The sequence below is a fragment of the Mus musculus genome, chromosome 6, assembly GCF_000001635.26.
Source record: "Mus musculus strain C57BL/6J chromosome 6, GRCm38.p6 C57BL/6J".
NCBI lineage: Eukaryota > Metazoa > Chordata > Mammalia > Rodentia > Muridae > Mus > Mus musculus.
Genome location: NC_000072.6, coordinates 35193615 through 35219360, shown reverse-complemented (window position 1 = coordinate 35219360; position 25746 = coordinate 35193615). Strand labels below are relative to the sequence as shown.

Genomic DNA, 25746 nt, shown 5'->3' with positions numbered 1-25746 from the left:
CTCTTAATGGCGGAGCCATCTCTCCAGCCCCATAAACTTAAAATTTTTAAATCCAGGTCCTTGGTGTACCAACTCAAAAAAAAAAAAAAAAACAAAGAACACAGCTAAGAGTACTGACATTGCCAGACATGGCCTATAATTCCAGAACTAGGGCAGCTGAAGAAGGATAATAATGAATTCAAGGGCAGCCTAGGTTACATAGCAAGACTCTGCATTCAAAATAAAAATGATTTGTAGGACTAAATCTTGAACTTACCCTAAACATATTTATTAATAATACATAAGGTTAATTAAGCTTTAGTATTTTAATTAGTAGTAGCATTACCTGGTAGTCACTTCTGAAAATTATCTCAACTTAAAAAAAAATAGTAAAACTTAGTAGAACTACAACAATCACTAGTAAAATACTATAAAAATGTCCAAACTTCACTGTTAGAAATGTAAGTACTAAATACAACTTTAGGGGGAGGAGGGAACATTTATATCAATCCAAGAACAATTGAGTAGATCTGACAAACAAATATCTCCATTATGTACATAATTTTCATAAATACACAGATAAAATGGCACAAAAATGAAAATTATTCACAATAAACCAAGAAGACATCTATTTTTAATAATAAAAATAATTAAACCAGTTGTAAGTTCAAGGCCAGCCACAGCTACACAGAGAAACCCTATCTCAAAAAAACAAAAAACAAAATAACAACAACAAAAAAGACCAAATAAATAAATGGATGGATGGATTGATGAATGAATGAATGAATGAATGAATGAGGATAAAAAATGAGGTAGCAAGGCAGATGTGGTGGTTTGAATATGCTTGCCAAAGGAATGGGACTATTAGAAGGTGTGGCTTTGAAGGAAAAATGTGGCCTTGTTGGAGAAGTGTGTCAATGTGGGATGGGCTTTGAGACCCTCCTCCTAGTCATGTGGGAAATAGTCTTTGCCTTTTTGCCTTTGAAACAAGATGTAGAATTCTTGGCTCCTCCAGCACCATGCCAGCCTAGACACTGCCATGCTTCCCACCATGATAACAGACTGAACCTCTGAACCTGTAAACCAGCACCAATTAAATGTTGCCTTTTGTAATCATGGTGTCTCTTCACAGCAATGAAACCCCAAGACAGCAGATAGCATACATCTTGTGAGTCGCACAATTTCTTTATAACTACAAAACGTAGGTTTCAGTATTTGCAAAGCAGCAGTGATATTTTCATTCTCAAGTCATCCATTTATAAGAACTTAGTACTCACTTGTATGTATTGGGCTCATTTAAGCAACATTCTCTCAGTACATTAATACTTATCATAATTATCATGATTGTTTGCGATAAAATTCTAGCCATGCAACTATTCATCCCTTTTGAACTAATATAACCAATATTCTTTACAAATCCCATATATGTAAAATTGCTTATAACCCTTAAACCAGTGCTCAAAGTCGTCAGTGCAAAGTTTCAGCTACCTGACTTGTCTAACACAAACAAGGCCACAGGCTTCCTTTGTCTTCCAACTCTCACACTGCACACAAAGGTCCTTTTCAGGGTCTAGCTAGGTCATAGTTATATCGTTTTTTGGTTTTTTTATTTTAATTTTGCATAAGTCAGGACCAAGGGCTGGAGAGACAGTTCAGTGTGTTAGACATCTATTGCCAAGCCTGACAGCCTGAGTTTAATCACCAGGACTCGACATGGTAAAAGGAAGAACTGTCTCTCAAATGTCCTCTGACCTCCACCCTAGCATGGTGATATGCACACGTGTTGGGGATTTGATTTGTGCTTACACAGGAATTTGCACATCTGCTGAAGGCTCCTGCCAACAGTTGGCTTTTTGACAGGTCAATAAAGAGACAGTGACCAATGGCTGGACAAGGGAACAGAGGCAGGACTTTTAGGATTCCCGGGCAAGAAACAGAGAGGCGAGAAGGAGCAGAATCGCCATGATGGGGAGGCAGAGCGATCAGACTTAAGTCACCGACATGTAAGAATTTGGGAAAGTGGTCCCAGGGTCACTTCCCAGATTGGATCTGGGCTAGCAAAGATGAAATACAGATTTAGCAAGTGTTAACTCAGGAATATTAGAAGAGAGCGTGTTAGTCACGTAGAGGTTCAGGAGTGACCCAGCCACAGCCAATGAGCTGGTAAGGTATATATGTATGTGTGTGTCTTTTCATTTGCAAATACAGAGAACTCAGGCAGGTGGTGAGAAGCGCAATCATCAGCCAGGAGCTCACTGCTGTTTAAATAATTTACTGCTAACACACCCGTGCACACAAAATATAATAAAAAATATATTCTGCCGGGAAGTGGTGGTGCACACCTTTAATCCTAGCACTTGGGAGGCAGATGTAGGTGGATTTCTGAGTTCTAGGCCAGCATGGTCTACAAAGTGAGTTCCAGGACAGCCAGGGCTACACACAGAAACCCTGTCTCAAAAAAACAAGGGGAAAAAATATATATATATTTCTTAAAAAAAAAAAAAAACTAAACAAAACAGGACCAAACATAGTTCTGAAAAATATTTAGTTCTAAAGCCCAAGAAAGCTGTGAAGTAAATTGTCTTTCAGGGAAACTACTTGTTAGTAAACGCCATATAACCCTGATTACACTGCTATTGCCGCCAAAGCTGAACCCTAATAGAGTGTCAATACATGTCATATACAATCCTTTTAACAGAAATGCATATAAAATAAGGTCATAGGTTTAGCAGTTAACAAGAATGTTGGGATTAGGGAATTGTAGGACTCTGTCCATTTTCATTAATAGCAACAGTCCAGTTCTTGTCAGTTCATTATTCAGTGACCTTATAAAACATGCCAGTGAGTCAAAAGTAACTGCAAACCCTTGCCTAGAAATAAATCTGTATTTATTTTGTGTTTACTTGTTAAGTTTGTGTGTGTGCACATGCACATGTGCAGTGTGTACGCATGATGTTTATGAGCATGTGTGCCAAGAGGAGGTGAGAGGACAACTCTGCAATCGGTTCCCTCCTTCTTTCTACCATTGACTGAACTCACTGTCAGGCTTGCTGGGAAGTGCTTTAGCCAGCTGAGCTCTTTTGCTGGCCCTAGAAATACATTCCTAGAAAAATACCAAACAACAAGATATATACTTTGACAGCACAAAAAATGTATCCAAAGGGGAAGAAAAGGGACTACAGAAACTTGTATAAAAGGGTTAAAAGGAACCCCAAAACCATGTCTGTACTGAATGCAACTACATATAAGCACACATAAAGAGAAAACACAGAATAAAAGGCAAACATCTCTGCTGCAGACTGACGCCTGCCTCCAGACAGCTTTGCTACTGTTGTGTGATCCAACAAGCTAAAGTCCTCAAACAAAACACAGATCAGTTAAACAATTAGAAAGTGCCTTCACCTTCTCTCTTCTCTTACACTTAGCTGTATTCACTTCACCTCCCCTGGCCTAGATGATAAAGCTGTTCAACTGTTTCTGCATACATACCAGATTCTCTAACGCTAAGCTTCAATGTACCTCAGATCACTCTCTAAGAAAGAATTCACATTCAAAAAGTGTGATTGTTTGGGACAGCAGAGGACAAAAGTAAGACTGACAAATCACAAAGACAAACATAAGAATAACAGAAATGTCTCCATTACATCTACCTTTTCAGTATGACATGGAATCACAGCGCTTAGAACACATGTACAAATGAATTAAACTCGAATCAGACGCCTGCCATCTCCATGGCCATGGACTTGTTTACATGCTTCTTCTAAGGTGCTGCTTATATTGCCACTCTACACTGCAGAATCCATTCCACATATGAAAAGGGTCACACAAGGGAAGCCACACAACAGAGCAAGCCCAAGCTAGCTCAGCCTGCCTGGGGAACAGATGGTGGCAACCAGAGATCTTGTGACCCAAGCCTGCTCTAGGCCCCCAAAGAGCTACTTTAAATACAGTACCACTGGTGAAATCCACCAAAACACCTAGTCGTCCTCAGTCTTCACTCTGCTAGCATCTTCAGATCTATAGGATGTTGGTATTTACACCTCATGGAATTTATCCACACATGAAAGACGAGAAGAACTACTAAATGAACACATTTCTATCCTGCCTCGTTGTTGTCCTCCCATCTATGAACTGAGCTGCTCACGTTTCTGCCCAGTTCCTCAAGGCGCTTTCTACTGCGTACCTGGTAGCACAGGTCGGCCAGCTGAGGATACTCCCGCACAGCCACAGGGCCATCTCTCCCCTCTGTGCCCTTCTCCAGAATGTTGAGGATGGCATGCAGGCACGTCCGAGGGCAGCCTAACACTCCTACATGGAACCAAAAGGAAATTCAACATTTCTCAGGGTTTCTGCTCAATTGTGAACATGCTTTCAAAAGCTGATATACGACACTGACAAATCTCAATCCATTAAATCTGTTTAGACACCTTTGATCCTCAAGACTAACCCGTAATACCATTCAACTGTCATCGATTTCCTAAGTAAATTATCCTGTGAACCCAGGAGTCAATAAATGACCACTTATACCAGCAAACATGTTAAATAGTTGCCCATGTGTGGTACAGCTATACCTGGGTCTTGTAGATTGGTGGTACTGATGGGTTTCTTTAACTCAAAGCCCAACAGGTAGAGAGCAAGATTGGGTGGATTGCGTTCTAGAGATGTGATGAGAAGATTCAAGATATGGATTCTCGTTTCATGACGGATCGCAGCTAACTTCTTTTCTAATTCTGAGCCTAAATACAGAATCCACAAAACAAAATCACAAATTAATATAAGGTAGCATGTGTTTGAAGCACCACATTTACTTAATTCTTGATTGACTTTTACATTGCTTTGATTTAAACAATCTTAAAACTCTTTTTTATTCTAGCAAATTCTCAATCTCTTTTATATCAGCACTAGAAATTAAGAGTTTCAAGGTTTTCCTCATTATGCCATGTATGTATTTAAGTAAAAACACACGTTAATCAGAGCCATACCCTCTTCTACACGTACAAATTCTTCCGTGTCTTCATAATCCAAGCACTCTACAAATCCAGCCATCAGCTTCTGGCTCACACTCTGAAGTCATAAAAGACAGAAAAATGTCAAATTAGCAACGTCTTTCTACACACCAGAGACCCCAAGACAAACACAGTGCACTTAGGAGCTGATGTAGGTAGTATGTCCCTGAGTTTTAAGTCAGCTTCCTCTGAAAAAAGAAAGTGGACCAAGTGTGGGGAACACACCTTCAATCCCAGTCCTTGGGAAGCAGAGCCAAGAAGATCTAAGTTTAAGACTTGCCTGGCCAGTCTTTGTTTCAGGCCAACCAAGATTATATAATGAGACCCTGCCTCAAAGAATAAAAAGGGAAGGAGGTAAATGGGGGGCGGGGACGACTGTCATCAAGTTTACGTTCCACGCCATATGATAATTTGTACTTAATTTAAAGCTCAACATTGCAGCTCATACCTGTAGCCCAGCACTTAAGAGGGAGAGGACACAGAAGAATCGTAGGTTCTAAACCAGTCTAGATCTCGTAGCCAGACCCATTCTCAAATAGAAAAGCCAGAATGCAGAAGCCACATCTGTATCTTACAGTGGCTCTCAGTCTTGATGGTGCCTTCATTCCACGGGCATTTATTAGATGGGAGGTCACTCTGATTTGTTACTAGAGCATACTACTGACCCAGTAGCAGAGAACAGTCATATGAAAGGTCTTATAATACTAAAACTGCAGCCAAATGAAGATCTGGGGGGCAGGGAGATAGCTAAGTGAGTGAGGATCAAACTGCCTCCCTACAGGTTGTCCTCTGACAAGCAAAACCCCCTGTGCATGCATATTCATCCCCATGCAAAGTGATAGAGTGCTTCCTGTTTTAAACACCGTGAAGATACAGTTCAGACTCTCTCACATACTAGATGTCTACAGAAGAAATATAAAGCCAGTTAGACAGCTGTGCTATCTACTGAGAAGAACACAGCAGCGATACAACAGAACCCACCCATGGGGTCAGAGAGATCTCTTAAGCAGAACTTGAACCAGCGGAGGCAACACAACACCATTTTAAATGAGAAAAAGAGAAACAAAACTATTAGGAACAGAAGAAAAAGGAGCATTTTGAGCTGGTATTGAACACGAGTCCATAGTGCCTCCATAAGTAAAGGCAGGAGGATCTCTGGAACACCATGGTCTTGAGAAAAAGAAAGAAAGACCCATAAATACACTCTATAATATCCAACATAACACACCTATGGATCACCAGAAAACTGCAAAGGTAATTAGCTCAGCAAACAGGTGTTGTGGCTACAAACCCAATCGCTTCAAATGCTTAAAGCCATTTTGTAGACTACACAGTAACATACTGGGGTGTAAACATTATACAGCACACACTACAGAAGGTACTACACTGTGAAAGTATTAACTTGCATGGCAGGTTTCTCACCTATCACTTATAAGTGCACTTATTTTTAGAAAATCGTTCCACAAACAAACATACAATTCATCCGGACACTATGATTGACAAAGAGCACCGTCAACAGAATCATTACCTGGTCATGTGTGAAATCGCCAACCATTTTGACCTGAATGTTGGAATTACAAGAGATACAGCAGAGGATCTTCGCACTTTCAAATGCCAACTCAGGATTATTGTTCCCATGATACAGATACCTTCAGAAGAAAACATTAAACAACAATGTATTCAAATCTGCCTTTTCACTATTCTCAATAAAGAAAATGTAGTGGCTCGAGAGATAGCTTGTGGATAAGTGCATTTGCTATTCTAGCAGAGAACCTTGGGTTTGGCCCTCAGCACCGACATCTACTTACAACTATGTCAAACTCCAGCTCTGAAGGATCCAACCTCATCTCTCACCTGCAGGCTCAGGTATACGTGTGATGCACATAGAGACAAGCAGGCATACACAAATACATATAACAATTAAAAATAAAATAATTCTTAAAAGAAAAAAAAGAAAGAAAACTCTTCGCCAAAGGTTCACCTACCCATAACAACACTTTGGACAAATGAGAGAAACGTGTCCTCCTTCTAGCTACAAAGAATTTGTCAAAGGCTTAATCATGCCCTTCCAAAATATCTATAGTAAAGTCTTAATATACAAGGACTATTTAGAAAAAGGTCTTTGCATATGTAGCAAACCAAGTACTGATAAGGTAACTAAGAAGGACTGGGCTAGCTAATTTCATGTCAACTGGACACAAACCAGTGTCATTTTGGAAGAGGAAACCTCAATAGAGAAGATGTCCTCACCAGACTGGCCCATGAGCAAGACAGTGGTATGCTTTCTTGATTAATGGCTCATGTGGGAGGGCTCAGCTCTCTATGGGCAATGGCACCTCCAGGCTGGTAGTCCTGGGTGCTGTAAGAAGCTGAGCAAGTCATGAGGAACAGGCCAGTAACAACCTCCATGGCCTCAAATTCAGTTCCTGCCTCCAGTTCCTCCCTGACCTCCATCAGTGACAGAGCGTGATCTAAGAGCTATAAGATGAAGCACTTTCTTCTGTAAGCTTTGCTTTTGGTCACATTGTTTTATCACAGCAATTTAACAAAACTGATGACAAGGGTGCAACAAGACTGTGTCCTCGCCGGGCAGTGGTGACGCACGCCTTTAATCCCAGCACTTGGGAGGCAGAGGCAGGTGGATTTCTGAGTTCGAGGCCAGCCTGGTCTACAGAGTGAGTTCCAGGATAGCCAGGGCTACACAGAGAATCTGTCTCGGAAAAAAAAAAAGACTGTGTCCTCACAAAAGGCTATGTGGGCAGAAGCATCTCCACAGACCACCATATGAAGCTGAGGTGAATGATAAGCCAATGTTTCAACAAGCTATGAAATACCAAACCACCAGAAGTTAGCAAATGTGCATGTGTATACCCACCCACACACACACACACACACAGAGGACTGGAAGGGGCTCTCTATCCCCACTGTCCAAACACTCAAGTTTCCCTACAGGAAGATAAATACTATTCATTTCAGACATAGAAACTTTTAAGACATAGAATGAGCTAGGAAGAGAAACGAAAAGACGCAGTATGGCTCAGAGTAATGACAATCAAAGGAATAGAATTAGGTAATATTAATGAAGGCCAAAACCAGCCAGGACATGCTGGTGAACGTCTTGACTCCCGGCACTCGGGAGGCAGAGGCAGGCAAATCTGAGATCAAAGCCAGCCTGGTCTACAGAGCAAGTTCCAGATTGGCCAGGGCAACACAGAGAAACCATGTCTCAAAAAAAACCAAAACTAAGTAGGCCAAAACCTATAGTCTGTGATGTTCAACACACAAATGCAACAAAAAGAGAGAAAATAAAAGCTAGAGTGGCTTCCGTGCCCCTTCTGCTGTGTCTCAGGTCACTCACCTGGCGATGTTAACCACGTTGTCTGCCTTCTTAGTCCTCGGATTAATTCCCTGCAAGAGCTGTTCCAATGGCGAGACGATGAGAGCCAGCTGACTCTCTCTCAGAAGGTCCATGAAAAGGTTCTCCTTTTGCAGAGTGAGGTTGAGCAGTGCCAGGCAATGCTGAACTGCTTTTTCCAGGTGTTTCTTTCCTGTAACCCCAAAGAAATTACAGTCTAAAGGTACTTAAGAGAAAACACTAAAAGGCAAGCTGTAGTCTCAAAGTCTTTTGTTTTCACAAACTTCCAATAGCACCTTCAAACAACTTCCACCCATAAAAAACCAACGAAGTCCATGGCCCAGGCTATTCAGTATTAACTTCTCTTTTATCTTTTCCCTGATCTTTTAGGGCAGTGGTTCTCCACCTTCCTAATGCTGTGGCCCTTTAACACAGCTCCTCATGCTGTGGTGACCCTCAACCATAAAATTATTTTCATTGCTACTTCACAACTGTAGTTTTGCTACTGTATGAATCATAATATAAATATCTGATATGCAGGATATCTGATATGTGATGCAATGGCTCTCAGAGTGGGTTGATTTGTCCCCAGTCAACATTCCCACCTAAAACACTCTTATTTGTCCTAATAAGAAGGTGCAACTGGGCTGGAGAGATGGCTCAGCGGGTAAGAGCACTGACTGTTCTTCTGGAGGTCCTGAGTTCAAATCCCAGCAACCACATGGTGGCTCATAACCACCTGTAGTGAGATCTGATGCCCTCTTCTGGTGTGTCTGAGATGGCTACAATGTACTTACATATGATAAATAAAAATCTTTAAAAAAAAAAAAAAAGGATGCAACTGCCATCGAGGAGACAGAAAAAAGCCTACAGCATACAGTACAGCACCCACAACAAAGAACTATCAGCTAAATTATCAACAGTGCTGAGAGTGAGAAACCAGTGCCACATAAGACATAATCATTGTGAAAATAAAGGCACATGTAAGCTGAAGAGATGCTCAGTGGTTAAGAGCACTCGAGGCTCTTGAAGAGAATATGGGTTCTGTTCTTAGCACCCAAATGGTAACTCACAACCAATTATAACTCCAATTACAGGGAATCTGATACAGGCACCAAGCATGCACAAGGTGCATATACATACATGTAGGTAAGACACTCACATTCATAAAAATAATCCTTTAAAAAAGGGGTTTTAAAAATAAAGAAAGCAAAAAATATAATAAAAACCACCTCTAATCTCAACCTTTCAAATTTAAGATGCTGGCCTAATTATTTTTACTGTTTCATATCTGTGAATTATGTAGTTACAATCCTATGTTTAAAATCTGACTTTTCTATTTTAGATCACTACCACATTAAAGGCAATACAATACAACACAGCAGTATGAAACATGAGCTCTGGGGCCTAACTGCCTAGGATCAAATCCCAGCTCTCAGTGTAACCTGTTTGTACATCTTTTTGGTAAATGGAAATAAGATCTGCCACTGAAGGTTTCTGTGCAAATAAAGTGTTTAAAAACACACACCATGCTTTTAAGAGCCAACTGCATAGAAAGCAGAGAACAATCAGTAACAGCAAGGGTAACAAGCAATATTCACTGACCACTGCAAGCCAGATTCTATAGTATGTGTTCCTGTAAGAGTAATGAGATTTCAGATTCAGAGGTAAGCAGGTTAGAGACAGTCAGAGCCAACAAGCCTCTGTCCTGAGTTCAGTCTGTGTACTCACACAGACTCACTGGAAATGCCACTGTTAAAGACTTACAGTACCGGGCTGGTGAGATGGCTCAGGGGGTAAGAGCACCCGACTGCTCTTCCGAAGGTCCTGAGTTCAAATCCCAGCAACCACATGGTGGCTCACAGCCATCCGTAATGAGATCTGACTCCCTCTTCTGGAGTGTCTGAAGACAGCTACAGTGTACTTACATATAATAAATAAATAAATAAATCTTTAAAAAAAAAAAAAAAAAAAAAAAAAAGACTTACAGTACCAAAGAACATCAGAGATCATCTCCAGTAGATTCTCCATTTACAAACCGTGAAGGTGGCAACACTTTTGAAGGCAGAGAGACGTTCAGGCACATACCAGGGAAAGGAGCGTAGGTATCAAGCTGCTTAACTCCTTCTTCCAGTAAACTGAGGGCAAGCTCCAGCATGGGTGACTCGTTCAGAAGGTGATACATCAGACTAAAGCCAGGTGGCTTATAGGCTATGATTTCTTCTCCTGAACAATACACAATCCAAAAGACAATCAATCAGTATTGGCTTAAAACTATATGCTTATGTATTTATTAGTGTGTGTGTGTGTGTGTGTGTGTGTGTGTGTGTGTGTGTGTGTGTGTTCAGAGGACAACTTGAAGACTTAGTTCTCTTCCATGGTAGATCCTAGGGACTAAACAAAGGTGTCAGGCTTAGTGCAGATGTCATTGACTATAAAGACTCAATTAGAAGCCATCTTACAGGTCCCTCAATTTGAATTTTTGTTACAACCTTTGTTTTTGTGAAACGATGACACTGTAACTTAACTAGCACTAACACAGGAGAAGGCAAACTTCAAGTCACAGACAGAGACACAAACTACAAAGAGCAGCAATTTTACACAGGGAAGATTGATGCGCACATGAGAGCCAGAACCCAGACATCCTATTTTCTCTCTTGAACACAACATGATTAAAACAATAAAGCAAAGATTAAATTCTAATTTAACCCATAAATCTTCACATATATATGCACATATATATGTACACACATACATATATATGTATAAATGTGTATATATATATAAATATAAAAATCACTAATTCATAAACACTTTGAAAAATAATAGAATCAAATTACCTTGTAGTTCCACAAATTGATCTACAAAATCTTCAAGCTGAGGTTCATAATCTCTCAACAGCTTATAAAACACTTCCAAGACAACCTCAGCGACTTCCCACTAGAGGAAAAACATCTATTTCAGTATAATGAACAGTCCAAGGTGGGAATTTGTCAAGCTTTTCATTCCTTTCATCACTTTGCTCTCCAGGAAACAAATCAAGTCCCTTGTCTCCTTTATTAATTTATGCAACACAATCTTAATTCACCTTGTTTCATTTTGCCAAAGGTAACAAATTTGTTTTTCCAGAAAAACATATTTTAAATACTACTTAAGAACTATCTCTAGAGCCAAAGTTTGAGCTCATTTACAAGGTTTAGGTATTTAGCACCTGTACGTTCACTTTATAATTATACAATACCAGAGTTCTCTAAAGGTCAAATATTTCACAATTTCTCTAAGAAACTCAAGTGATGTTCAACACAGTGAACGAATATCCCTCAGATCACACAAATCAGCAGCAAACATGCTCAGACCAGGGCTCTCTGCCCAACAACCAGTCAAAATGCCCCAAATGACCCCATGACCATTTCATTGTTAAGGATGGATTAAAAATACATGGAAGGACACCTATGTCCAACTTTGCTTTAAAATCCATTGCACAGGGTATTTTATTATGTAGTTTACTTACTTGTGTTGCACTGGAGACTGAGTCTGGGCTGTACATGCATGGCCACTGCTCTGCCATAACACAGCTGCAGTGTCACTATGGAGGTCTGCAATACTGGGCTTTACGCTGTAGGCAGTTACTTTTGTAATGATCATTAAACTGTACAATTGTATTAAGGCTGAGTTTTGGAATGGGACTATTTGGATTATTATATATATGAATTATATATTTATATATTTGGATTATTTATAAAAGAACTGTGGCCTGTTTATATTTTTTTAAAAAGGCATTATCTGCTAATAGACTTAAATACTGTTAAATCTACTACCTCTAACACTCTAGTATTTATTTCAACACAAAGCAATGCTTTCATGAGAATCCATTGGTTTAAGATATAGTTAGCTACATTAAGCTAAAGAAAGCTTCAATTAAAAATCATTCTAAAAACTCAGGGACAATAAAACAAGTGGCAGGAGAGAAAGCAGCAATGTCTGGCGGGCAGCTTCACACGAGCGCCAGTTATCTACAAAGTACATGGCTGACCAGGACATTCTGGCCATAACGATCTTGTAAAGAAAGTATAAATAGGACATTTAAAACGAGTATGAAACACGTGTCAGAGCATTTCGTTCAAAGGATTCTAATGATCAAGCATGCACTGCTCATCTGGAATGACATTTAATGAAGCATAGTTGCAACCGTGTGAAAATACAATGACTCAGCTATGCCAGGTACAGATATATGGGATGGGGTCTATGCAGCAATCTAAAAGCAATTTTTTTAAAGTAAAACTTCATAATTACTTGAAATCTTCATGATACTACATGACAAAGGATATAAAGTAATGTAAAAGTTGGGGGGGGGTATTTATTTATTTATTGGTTTTTTTCATGACAGGGTTTCTCTGTGTAGCCATGGACTCAAAACTCACAAAAAATCCACTTTTCATGGCCTCCTGAGTGCTATGATTAAAGCCGTGCATCATCATTGCCCAGCCTGATGATGAACGGTAGTCTTTCTAATGTTATTTAAATGTTAAACAAGAAAAAAAAAGGAGTAGAAATTATTTTTCTTTTGGTAACAGGGCTAAGGATGATATAATTTCTTTTGCTCTGAACTGTCCAATAATAGCATGAACCAAATTCTTTTTATAATCATTAATATAACAAAACATCCAACAGGCCAAAAAACCCCAGCAAACTAATAAAGCAGAAATGGTCCTATAAAATATATCCAAGGACATTCTGTGAGATAATAAACAGTACTATAAACTAAAGGTGAACTATATAAGAACCTGGAAGGGTCTCTTACATAGCTTAGTGGTTATGAGCTTGGATCTGAAGACAGAGTCCTATGTTCAAATCCTGGTCCTGGAACTTAGGCAAGTTCCTTAACTTTGCTAAGCCTCCATCTGTAAAATTGGAACATTAATAGTACCCGCCTCGAGGTAATACTATAATTACATTAAAATGATATATACATTGAGCTCCAAGGAGCAGAGCCAAGATGTCCATAGAATGTGCCAAGAATTGCTGTCAGCATTCACCCATGGCAGCTAAGTCCACCAACTTCTAACAATAGCTTCCCTCTGGGTGAATAATCCACCACCTAGAATTACTAACAGACCTAGCAAGTCATCTTGAATTGATGCAATTCTGAGTCTAAAGCATCCCATTGTTCCCAACAAAGGTAGAAAGGTTTTAGCTCAATTTTAATAAAACTGCTCAATTAGACATGGCGAGATCTTGTCTAAAGAATGTTCAGTTAATGACTGTGAGCTCCCATCAGAAAGTCCCTGTCAAAGATGTGTGTCTTGATTTTAATGCCCAAATTTGTCTGTAAGACACATAAGATAATCCAAGAAGGAATAACAGAATCATGGACTATGGATTTTATTGACTTCCAAAAGCCAAAGTGACTTTATAGCCCCTTACTCCTTGGATGAAAGAAATGACAGTAAACTCATAGGAGAGAAATGGTTTACTCTGAACATAACCTTTTCAGCGGCTCTCCGGTAAGCTCTTGTACGGAATCGGAGAAACACAGAATCTCTCAGGAACTGCAAGTAAGGGTCAAAGCCAGGGGGGCGCAGGCCAGCACCCAGATTAGAAGGGAATGAGCTCTCCACCAGGGTGCTGATCAACTGGCAAAAGGCCCTAGTCAGGGGGTACTCTTCACACCGGGACTCTATTTCATTGAGTTCAACCTTCAAACAGAAGAATAAAGACAATTAACAATATCAAACTACTAAGCAGAGGTAAAGCATGTTGCCAGTACTAACTCATCAACAATGACATATCACCACATGAAACAGTACCAAATAGTACATTTCCTACTTAGCAGAAAAGACACTCAAGTGTATCCATCTAAATCAGTGACAAGAATTTTAAATTTTCACATATTATCTCAACCTTAAGATAAAGATTTTTACATGCATTCTTTAAAAAGGGCATGGTACACCAACTGGTTATACATACAAGTGACACTATATAGACCGAGCAGGTTGTATTTAGGAATATATATGTATACGTACACATACTTATATACACACATATATGCATATAACATCAATTAATGAAAGGAGGACATGAATTTCAAAACAGCAAAGTGGCATACATGGAGGGTTGGGAGGGAGGAAAGAAAACAGATGTAATTATAATCTCAAAAGTAAAAGAAAAAGGGGAGAGGGGACAGCGGAGGGCTCAATGGATAAGGGTGCTTGCTGCTAAGTCTGAAGATGTGAATTTGATACCCAGAAGCTATATCTCAAGAGTGAACAAACAACTAAAAATTTTCCTCTGACCTCCACTGACATGTCATGGCATGTGCCACCTTCCTGCAAAGCAAATAAATACGTAAGTGTAACAAATAAAAAGGAGAACAGAAATAATTTTTCACACTGGGGGTAGTGGCTTTTGCTTGGTATCCCAGTACATAGGAATCTGAGGCAGAAGGGCTACCAAGAGTCCAAGGTCAGCCAGAGCTACAAAGCAAGATACCACCTTAATAAAACAAAACATTAAATTCTTACTCAAGTTGACTTAACTAACCTAAAAAAAACAATTACAATCAAGACTTTCAAGTCAGATGACTGTCATGTAACATCCTCTTTCAACTGTAAACATATTTTAGCTTCTTTCATTGACTGCTTTGCTCAAAAACAGTATGGCTGAGAGGATAAAGATGTTTGCCTTCAAGCCTAACAACCCTGAGTGTGATCCCCACAATCTCACAATATGAAGAGAACTGACTCCCAAAGGCCCTCTGGCCTCCACACACATACTATGGTACATGTGTGCCTTGGTCCACACATGACCATACAGTAAGTAAGCATATAAAATAATGATAAAAACAGTTCTATCTCTATTTTAGCACTAGTAAGAAAACCCTCCAAAAGCAAATACATTAAATTTTAAAATTACAGAAAATTAGTAGGCTACGAATAACTTTTCACAATCTTATTCTGGCATTACTGTATGAATGAATGTAGTGTTGAATCTAAAAGGGGAAACCTTACCTCAATACCAATAGCCTGCCTCTGGCTTGGAACCCTGACTGTCTGCAGTATCTGGAAGAAAGAAGAAATACCTATCATGAGCATCCTTGTCCATCAAGAAGCAATAATGGCCATCGAACAGTTATAGATCTCAACCACCCACTATCACAAGTGATCACCAAGGAGTCCCTGGTCGACTTTCATTAGCAGTTCTGGCAGACAGAATTTCTGGGTTTGTAATGTACAGGAACTCGTAAATCCTAAGAGCACACAATTTACTTTTCTCTGAAAAACCTGAATCCAGTCACATTACATAGGACATGCTAAATACTGGTTTACTATGGATCAGGTGGGGAAGCAGCAGCTTCATAGTAACAGCACTGATAACTTTAGTTATTCTCATCTTTAGAATACACATTTGGAAACTGGAAAATAGTTGTTTGTGTGAATAATGAACAAGAATCACAGCCTCAATGCTGACACCACTGCATACACTAGCAAGATTTTGCTGAAAGGACCCAGATATAGCTGTCTCTTGTGAGACTATGCCAGGGCCTAGCAAACACATAAGTGGATGCTCACAGTCAGCTATTGGATGGATCACAGGGCCCCCAATGGAGGAGCTAGAGAAAGTACCCAAGGAGCTAAAGGGATCTGCAACCCTATAGATGGAACAACATTATGAACTAACCAGTACCCCGGAGCTCTTGTCTCTAGCTGCATATGTATCAAAAGATGGCCTAGTCGGCCATCACTGGAAAGAGAGGCCCATTGGACTTGCAAACTGTATATGCCCCAGTACAGGAGAACGCCAGGGCCAAAAAGTAGGAGTGGGTGGGTAGGGGAGTGGGGGGGAGAGTATGGGGGACTTTTGGGATAGCATTGGAAATGTAAATGAGGAAAATACCTAATAAAAAGTATATATATATAAAAAAAAAAGAATCACAGCCTCTGTTAATATTGTATGATCTCTGAGACAAATGACATTCCACTTAACTACCTCCCTGGAGGCACCGCTATAAAAAAGCGGTTCTCAACCTGTGGGTCATGACCCCTTTAAGGGTTCAACCACCCCTTCACAGGAGTCACATATCAAATATTTACTTATAATTCATAACAGTTATAAAGTAGCAACAAAAATGTTAGGGGTCATTACATGAGGAACTACACTAAAGGGTAGCAGCATTAGGAAGGTTGAGAGCCACTGCTATAAAACATACTCTTTCTACTTTATCACAAAGAGAATAACAATACTTAATGGAAAAATTTCAACATAGCTGACTTTCAGAAAAAAGCATTCAGTGAGATGTCAAAAACCATGCATCCCTTAAATTCTCCTTCTATGACGGCATAAATGGATGCAAGTCAACAAAGTTCCTCCTGTCCATCCACTTCCACTTATGCCCCAAGCTTAGGAGCCGTGTGTGTCCACCAGTGAAAAGCCATCCAGCTGCTGAGAACGTATCTGTAAAGCTTACCCAACAGGCCCTGATAACAGAAAGCTATAGTTTACATTGCCCTCCTAGTTTCAGGCAGGAAGGCATGGGGAAAAAGGAACAGTACAGAGAACACAAGTATCTATTTCCTGCATTTAATGAGTACAGTATGTCTGAAGCTTCCAGTCCGCCACACAGGAAGTATCTCACTGATCTTAAGAATTAAGATCTTTAGAGTTACTTGAATAACCTATCTTCGGTAACCTCGTTGTTGTGAAGTGAGCCAAGAAAACAAACTAAATGCAATGCTAGGCTCCCACACCATACCTACACAGGAAGCCCTGGAATACTGTAAATTTCCACCAGGAGCTCTTGTTTCTATAGCATTACCATCCTCTAAAGTATACAATGAGAGAGTTCATGGTACCACCTGTGTGTATTCCAACGACTGCCAAAGTGAAGCGGCAATTTCAGGAGACTTTCCAAAAGCTGCAAGTGTCTTCAGTAGCTCAGCTTTGAGAACTGGAGGAATACTGCACTGCAGGAGCCCCAGAATCACCACAACAGGCGTCCACTGGGGATGTTCACAGAGGGCCAAGCGAGCATTCTCACTCTGAGATTGGAACACAAAACAACAAGATAGGTATTTTATTTGTTTACCTATGCTTTTCTGTTTTATTTTCTGAAAAATGGATCTTGCTATGCTGCCCATACTGGCCTCCAACCCCATTAACTCAAGCTGTCCTGACAGATGTGAATAGGGGCACCCACTACCAAGTCACAGCTACGAAATGCGATCAGCAACCCACTATACACTATATACATTTAATATATACCACAACAAAGAAGGTATCTGTCTTTTAGCTGGTAGATCACTAGTTTGGTCATGGAAAGAATGGAAGTTAAATTCTTTCACAAACCCAGGAACATAAATACTACAAACAGAGAAATGACCTACTAGAGTGACAAAAATCAAAGCCACTGTTAAGTCCTTTCTAGAACAGCATAGTACTATTACACTAAAATATATCTAATTCATGAATGAGTCAACAAATAATGTTTTAAGGAGTTGGGGAGATAGCTTAGCAGTTAAGAGCACTGACTGCTCTTTCAGAAGTCCTGAGTTCAATTCCCAGCAACCACATGGTGGCTCACAACAATCTGTAATGAGATCTGATGCCCTCTTCTGGTGTGTCTGAAGACAGCAACAGTGTATTCACACATTTTATTTTTTAAATCTTTAAAAAAAAAAAAAAACTTCTTTAAAAAATCACTTTACAGAAATATTTTATCAAGGATTACGTTATTTTATTTCAATAAGACATTATAGTTAAGTTTAGTATTTTTACAGCATAACAACATCAAACATAATTAGAAAAATCCTAGAAAATCCAGTTCTATATTCCAGACAAATGTCAACCTGAGCAGTTCATTTCATTCTAGGATCAACTTGGAATTCTATGCTATGAAAGTATATGCTGAAGACAGGACTAATTTGGTAGAAGGAGTAGCTGATTCAGTAACTTTCTTTTCAATGAAAACTACTCTTTCTGTACACATACAGCTGACATGTGTGTATGCCTCAGCACCTCTGTCAGTTACTTTCTAGAAGGATGCACACACACAACTGACCCTTTCTTCTCCTCTACTTTTAAACATGTTCTGGCTATCATTTTCTTTTTCTTTTTTTTTTTTTAAAGATTTATTTATTATTATATCTCAGTACACTGTAACTGTCTTCAGATGCACCAGAAGAGGGTATCAGATCTCATTACGGATGGTTGTGAGCCACCATGTGGTTGCTGGGATTTGAACTCAGGACCTTCGGAAGAGCAGTCGGTGCTCTTAACCACTGAGCCATCTCACCAGCCCTATAATTTTCAAATTAAGATTCTGTAATTGTGAGACCCCGACTTAAGAGTGTTTCTCCCTGAAAGGTAAGGCCCCTGGACGTTCCCCAAGCTTGTTTTCCCTGATCTCTAAAAATACAGCCAAAAAGAAGCTCTTTGATCTCTATAGCCAGCAAAAAGCCTTTTTGTTTCTGTGCCTTACAGCCAGAGATGCGATAATTGTAATTTTACCAAGGACATCCAGGCAGAGAAGAACTCTCCTCCCAACTCCTCCCAACTCCTCCCAACCCCTCCCAACTCTTCCCAACTCCTCCCAATTCTTCAGCTAGCTGTTAAAAGCCCCCTGTTGTCACTGCTCAGAGTCGAACTCCCCTGCCCTGCACAGTGCCAGGAGTTCGTCCTCAGCTAGCTGATAATAAAACCTCTTGCAGTTTGCATCAGGTGTGGTTTTCTCTCGGGTCATTGGGGTGCTGGCCAGCTCATCCTGGGACTTGAGCGGAGGCCCAGCTTCAGGGGTCTTACATAATGACCAGAACTAGCATAAATTATACCCTCTAAAGTCTAAAAAAACAAGAGCATAAGTACAAATGCTATGCGTGTGCTAAATATATCATTCATAAACATTAATCACTAAAAGAATGTCACCGTGCTACAACATAAACCAACTCCCCCTGTGGATGGCTACCTACCCAAGTAATGATAGTAGATGTCAGCTGGAGAAAAGCAATCAGTCCATCTTGCTCCTTCTGGGTGATGCCACGGGAAGGAAGGTGACGGTACTGGACACTGTCTGCACTTGGCAGGTCCTTCCGGAGATGCTCATGGTAGAGCAATAAGGAATGAAAGAAATGCTCCCAGGAAACAGGACTGCCACCTGCTCCCTGTATGTTTTCAACTAAAAAGAAAAGCAACACAGTTTTCTCTCAAACACTGCCTATTTAGGGCTCAAAGGTAGAACCCTGCCTACCATCTGAGAAGCTCTAGGACCATCGCTAGCTTTATAACAAAAGATCTGGTTGTTCGCTTGGAGTCTAAGAATATTTTCATTGATACCATTTGTCTTTGTCTTAGCAGACAGTCAATCTGTTCTAAATGAGCAGTGTTGTTTTGTCTAGGTCATGGCTCCTCCAACCTGTCACGGTGGATATATTAAAACTTAGCTTCTTTAAACCTCATTTTCTTCACATATAAAAGCAAAAATAATAATATATAGCCAAAACGGCAGATATTTCCTTTCTTTTCCCTTCTGGCAGTGTATCTGACTTAACCAGACCTGAGTCTAAAGATTAGTAATGAGAAAACAAGTGTTTATGAGGATAAATGACAGAAATCAGTTAGCTATGCATGATGGCGTATACCTGCAACTCTAGTCCTCAGAGGAAGAGGCAGGAGGATAAGGACCCTGGACTGTAGGGTGAGTTCTAAGACACATTAAGCTACGGAGTGAGCATCATCCCAAACAAAGCCAAGCACAAGAAAACCAAACCTCCATTGCAGAGAGGTATGCCTGGTCTTATGTGCCATCTGCGCTCTTGAAAACTTATGCTTTAGACTTGTTACACTTAACCACATTTAACAAAGATAAGTGGCCAAATCCCCCAACCTCTGAGACCAAAATCAAAGCATTACCATACATAAAAATCACCAATGTAACTCCTTCTCTCAGGCATTATAAACACAATTCGTACTTAAGGTAGAATCTACTCAGCAGTACACTGTACACAATGGTGTAAAACAAATTTAACGTGCAGACTGCCCTTACCATGACTACTACCATTGACTTTGAGCAGGCTAAAACAGTAGTGGGCACACTGAGGCCCATTGGCCAGGCCCTGGAGCATTTTCAAATAAGGAATATAAATAGTTGGAGGCAACAGGTCACCCATTTGTCTAACAAACTTTGACAAGACAACCTGAAATTAAGGAAAAAAAAGAGTTATAGAAAACAACTTTAATGCATAATGGATTTGCATATGTAAAAGCTACAACAAACTTAGTACTATGATACAATTCATTGCCATAACAAAAGTAACAGTTATTTTATTTATGAAAAACTGTTATTAGCGATTTACAGCAATTATAGAGTATCTTTGTAAATATTCAGCACGTTTACAATCTCCACCTTAAATGTCACATGTAAGACTACTCATATTTTTAAAGACTTATTTTTATTTTAGTACACATGTATGTCTGTGTCTGCATGTGTGCACAAGTGCCTAGAGGACAGAAGAGTCATAAGATCTCTGAATCTGCAGTTGTAAGCCATCTGACATGGGTGCTGGGAACTGAACTGTCCTCTTGAAGAACAGCAAGTATTCTTTTTTTTTTTTTTTCCGAGACAGGGTTTCTCTGTGCAGCCCTGGCTGTCCTGACTCACTTTGTAGACCAGGCTGGCCTCGAACTCAAAATCCACCTGCCTCTGCCTCCCAAGTGCTGGGATTAAAGGCATGCGCCACCACCGCCCAGCAGCTTTTAGTTTTATATAGTTAAAAAGTATAGGTAGTTGGGGGTAGGAGCGATGGCTCAGCAGTTAAGAATACTTGCTGTTCAAGCTGGGCGTGGTGGCGCATGCCTTTAATCCCAGCACTAGGGAGGCAGAGGCAGGTGGATTTTGAGTTCGAGGCCAGCCTGGTCTACAGAGTGAGTTCCAGGACAGCCAGGGCTACACAGAGAAACCCTGTCTCGAAAAACCAAACAAAACAAACAAACAAACAAAAAACCTAAAAGCTAAATATGTTTACAGACATCTGAAAATTATTGTGACCTGTTGTTAGGTATGAAATAGTTTTACAATACTATAGGAAAAATAACCTTATTTCTAAGAAAAATACTTAACCATTGAAGGGTAGAACGTTTTGCTGCACATTGCTTACTTTAAAACATCCCTCAAGATTAAAGTGTAGTTATAGAACTATATCAGCTTGCAATGTGAAATCAGGGCACTAGAAATCCATTATAATCATCTATCTTCCATATGAACCTTTGAAAAGCTTTAATATGGGCTGGAGGATGGCTCAGAGGTTAAGAGCACTGACTATTCTTCCAGAAGTCCTGAGTTCAATTCCCAGAAACCACATGGTGGCTCACAACCATCTGTAATGGAATCCGATGCCCTCTTTTGGTGTGTCTAACAGCTGCAGTGTACTCATATACATAAAATAAATAAATCTTAAAAACCTCTGAGATCACCTGTCTGTCTCCAGAGTAGTGGGATTGAAGGCAGATGCCATACTTCTACCCACCTTATCTTAAAAAAAAAAAAGGAAAAGAAAAAAAAGAAAGAGAAAAGCTTTAATATACCTTTCTCTAATATATTTTTCTATGTAGGGAAAAAGTCAAAATAATAAATGTAAGAAATAGAGTAAAAACAAAATGGAGGCACTGATTGTAGACTCCAGGGGAGTATGAATTTACAGCCTGCAAACTTCTAAAACTGAAACCCCAGAATGATGAACACTGACATGACAATCTTTTATTTACTTCTATACACTATAGTATAGAGAATACAGGACAGAAAAAGGGCACTTGTCTACACATATGGAGATTCCAGACACCGTATTATCAATTATGACCTCTAAGTCTTCTTCAGTGCTGAAACCTCATCTTCCCCAACTTGGTCAGCATCATGCATACTGGTTATTGTCACACCTATAGAGGATGACTATAGCAAAAATAAAATCTCAAGAAAGAATGAGACCACAAGTGTTTCTGCTTCTAACAATTTGTCACAAGTCTAGTATGTAATAAAAGACTATATAAAATTCAAAATGGCCTGAATTTAAATGATGGATTCAATTTTTCCTCAATAAAAGATAAATAAATAATTTAGCGTCTGTGTTCAAAATTCAATGACTAACTCAGAGAATAAAAATAAAAAGCCAAAAAGCCTCACCTGGCGCTGAGGAGGCCGCTGATGAGCTACTCCCAGGTAAGAGCCCATGACTGTGGGAGTCTGCAGAGGCTCTGAGGGACACCAGTATTCTAGCGCAAGCTCCAGATGAAATGGATTTTTTTTATACAGTTCACCAATCTGCAGAGAATAAGCAAAAACTATAGAGAAATGTTCATAGCAAGAACATTACAGAAATAAAAAAGCACATTAGTATTGAATTCTTCTGCTAAAATTTTCCAAGGCTCAGGAAAAATGGAACAGAGGAGAGACAACAACAAGAATACACTTTCCAACAGAATGACTTACCAGGAGCATTAAGTGTTCCAGGTCCCTTCTAAGTGAGATGGGGGGTTCATTACCCATCTGTATACTCATGTGAATCATTCGAGCATCTTCATCTGCCCGATTCTTCAGCTGTTTCACCTATTGTATGTATTAAACAAGGCTTAATGTAATTTTCTTATGCACAGGTTAATAACAAAATCAAGCAAGTAACTCTATAAAAAACTCCCTTAAATACCTTTACATTTGAGCAACATGAAAAATACACTAGAAATTTCACTAAAATATTAAGATTATAGTATCTTAAGGATCAGAGAGAGCCAGGGAGATGGTTCAATAGGTAAAGATGCTTGTGCCACAAGATGGTGGAAAGAACCAAGTCCTACAGGCTGTCCTGATTTCCACCAAATCCTGCCCAGAACGACATGCCCATGTCTGTACACATACACACACAACAAAGAAAAGAAGGGGGGAGGGAGGCAGAGGGCGGGAGGGAGGGAACTTTCTACTTATGGAAGATGAGATCATCAGCTTCTCAACAGAGGCATTACTAACATTTGGGGCCGGCCATCTCTACTTCTCGATTATCCTAATACTAATACTAACATATGAAACTTCACATCCCTGGAACCACTAAGACCATATTACAGTGCTGCAACAAGCAAAACTCACTGTCCAGCATGCAGTGAACGACATTATGCTGAGAATCCCTGTCTTCTAACATTTGTGTGAACTAAATGCTAATGAAACAAGAAATTACTTTGTTCTGAGGGGAAAAAAAACACATTTATTGCTGGAAGTTTCAATACTCCTTTCTCAATATTCAACAGAAAAGGTATAGAAAGTTAGTAAAGAGATGGAAAGACTTGAAGGATAGAATCAAACAATTCCAGTGAATTACTGATGGAACAATCCACAGAACAGTAGAATACATGTTCCTTTCTATTTTCACAGATCACTTACCAAAGCATACCACAGTGGGTACTTTAAAGCAAACCTCAACATTAAAGCAACCTGGTAATGTTCTCTGACTACCAAGAAATTAGTAAACGACAAATAACTAGTAAGTCTTCTACACATCTGTAAATCAAACACTTCTCTATATGCCAGTGACCAAAGTCATCTCAAGGAAAATGCCAAAATGTATTAAAGTAAAGAGAAAACGAAAATACCTAGCATTAAATACTTAAGCGTACATAAAAAGCTTTAAACCAACAATCTAGAAAACCAAAATGAAAGACCTGGGGTGTAGCTCTGTGAGAAAGAGCGTATATGATTGTAAGCTGTCTCACCCCTTCCACTACGAAAAAACAGTCGGGGGAGGTGTGTGCAAGATGGCTCAGTGGTAAAGGTGTTTGCTGCAAAGCGTGATGACCTGAGTTGGAGCCCCAGAGCCATATAGGAAGAGAAAACAACCCACCGGTTTTTCTCTGACTTCCACTTGAAAGCACCCACACAAAACATATAAAATAAATTAGTGTCAATAAAATAAAAAAGGAAATAAAATAGACATGGAAGACAGACATAAGAATCAAGAATATTAAAAATGTATCTACAGCACTAGAGTACAAGGAAATTAATAGTAGTCACCTACCTACAGAGACATTTTCATTAACCCACTGCTTTCTAGAAAAGCATTCACAGGATCCAATGTCTCTTCTGAAAAAATCCTTCCAGTTAAAAAGGCTTGTATTATTTCACCTTACCATCCAGACTGTACATATGCTGACTTTATTAGTTGCCAAACATTGAGCTATGTTTTAGGGGCTGAAGAGATGGCTCATCGGTTAAGAGCACCAACTATACTTCCAGAGATCCTGAGTTCAAATCCCAGCAACCACATGGTGGCTCACAACCATTTGCAAAGAGATGTGATGCCCTCTTCTGGTGTCTCTGAAGAGAGCAGTTGTGTACTCGTACATAAAACAAATAAATAAATCTTAAAACTGTGTTTTAACTCTTTCACAAAGCTCTTCCTACACTTCCATACTTACTTTCATTGGCATAAATGCAAGGAAGTCTGTGATAAGACTGTGGATTCTGCGGATGTAAAACTCTTCCTGATAGAAGTTTTCAGCCAGCACAACAGCCTCGCTGAGGAACAGGAAGACATTATCAGCAATGGCCAGCTCTGCAATTGCTTCATCTGCTTCTGTGAACTCAGCCAGGGCTACAGATTCAGAACACAGAAAAGCAAAATGAGAAAAGCCTTTAACTCAGCTTGTATCTCATGACAGAATGTTAGTGAAGCATATTTCAGACATTTTTCCAGCCTCCTAACAGGTGCTATGCACAAAATGAAATTATATATAATTGTAATTGATTCACAAACTCCAAAGAACTACTAAAAGAGTACATTTGAAATACAAATGTAGCTGGATATGGTGATGTATGCCTTTAGCCCCAGCACTCAGGAAGCAGAGTGCTGAGTTTGAGGCCAGCCTGGTCTTTGTAGCAAGCTGCAGGCTAGCCAGGACTACATAGTGGACCTTGTCTCAAACAAAGCAAAACAATTGTAAGAGCACTGGCTCTTCCCATAAGTGACTTGCTAATCAATGCAATGTTAACACTGATATAGACAGAGAGCTCTTATACAAACATAGCATGCAAAAACAATATAGGAGCTTTAATCACAGACATTTCCAAAGGTTTTCTTGTTATTGTTTTGACTTTGTTTGGGTTGGTTTTATTGAGGCAGGGTCTCAACTGTGTAGCCCTGGCTAGCCTGGAACTCACTTTATAGATTAGGTTGGTCTTCAACTCAAGAGATCCTCCTGCCTCTGCATCCCAAATACTAAGAGCCCCACCTTCTAGAGAGGTTTACTTGAGGAAAGACTCACCTTGAATATGATTGTTTCACACCATAGGCTAAGGCCCTAGGCTGAATTTAAAGAGGAAAAAAAGATCGCAAACTAGCGCAACACCATATTATCTTCCTGCTTCCTGACTGCAGATTCATG

At 39.7% G+C, this 25746-nt stretch overlaps 1 protein-coding gene across 6 annotated transcripts in view; it reads right to left on the bottom strand.

The window, feature by feature from the left end:
* Positions 1–25746, bottom strand: part of Nup205 (nucleoporin 205) — a 69984-nt gene that overhangs the window by 28239 nt on the left and 15999 nt on the right. For 4 of the 6 annotated variants that reach the window (XR_001785168.2, NM_027513.1, XM_006506590.3 and 1 more), the window contains exons 8-22: positions 24781–24956; positions 22811–22927; positions 22505–22642; positions 20375–20525; positions 19302–19507; positions 17193–17375; positions 15348–15398; positions 13827–14036; positions 11181–11280; positions 10429–10566; positions 8344–8533; positions 6514–6634; positions 4962–5043; positions 4551–4715; positions 4163–4287 (exon numbers count right to left, since the gene is read on the bottom strand). Coding sequence is in view for 5 of the 6 variants with exons in the window: in NM_027513.1 (NP_081789.1) it covers positions 4163–4287; positions 4551–4715; positions 4962–5043; positions 6514–6634; positions 8344–8533; positions 10429–10566; positions 11181–11280; positions 13827–14036; positions 15348–15398; positions 17193–17375; positions 19302–19507; positions 20375–20525; positions 22505–22642; positions 22811–22927; positions 24781–24956 (2153 nt within the window). In the remaining variant the exon portion in view is untranslated. Of the gene's footprint in view, positions 1–4162; positions 4288–4550; positions 4716–4961; positions 5044–6513; positions 6635–8343; positions 8534–10428; positions 10567–11180; positions 11281–11851; positions 12029–13141; positions 13242–13826; positions 14037–15347; positions 15399–17192; positions 17376–19301; positions 19508–20374; positions 20526–22504; positions 22643–22810; positions 22928–24780; positions 24957–25746 lie in introns of those variants that run through there. The other 2 variants (XM_006506593.4, XM_017321735.2) reach the window with 2 other exon arrangements.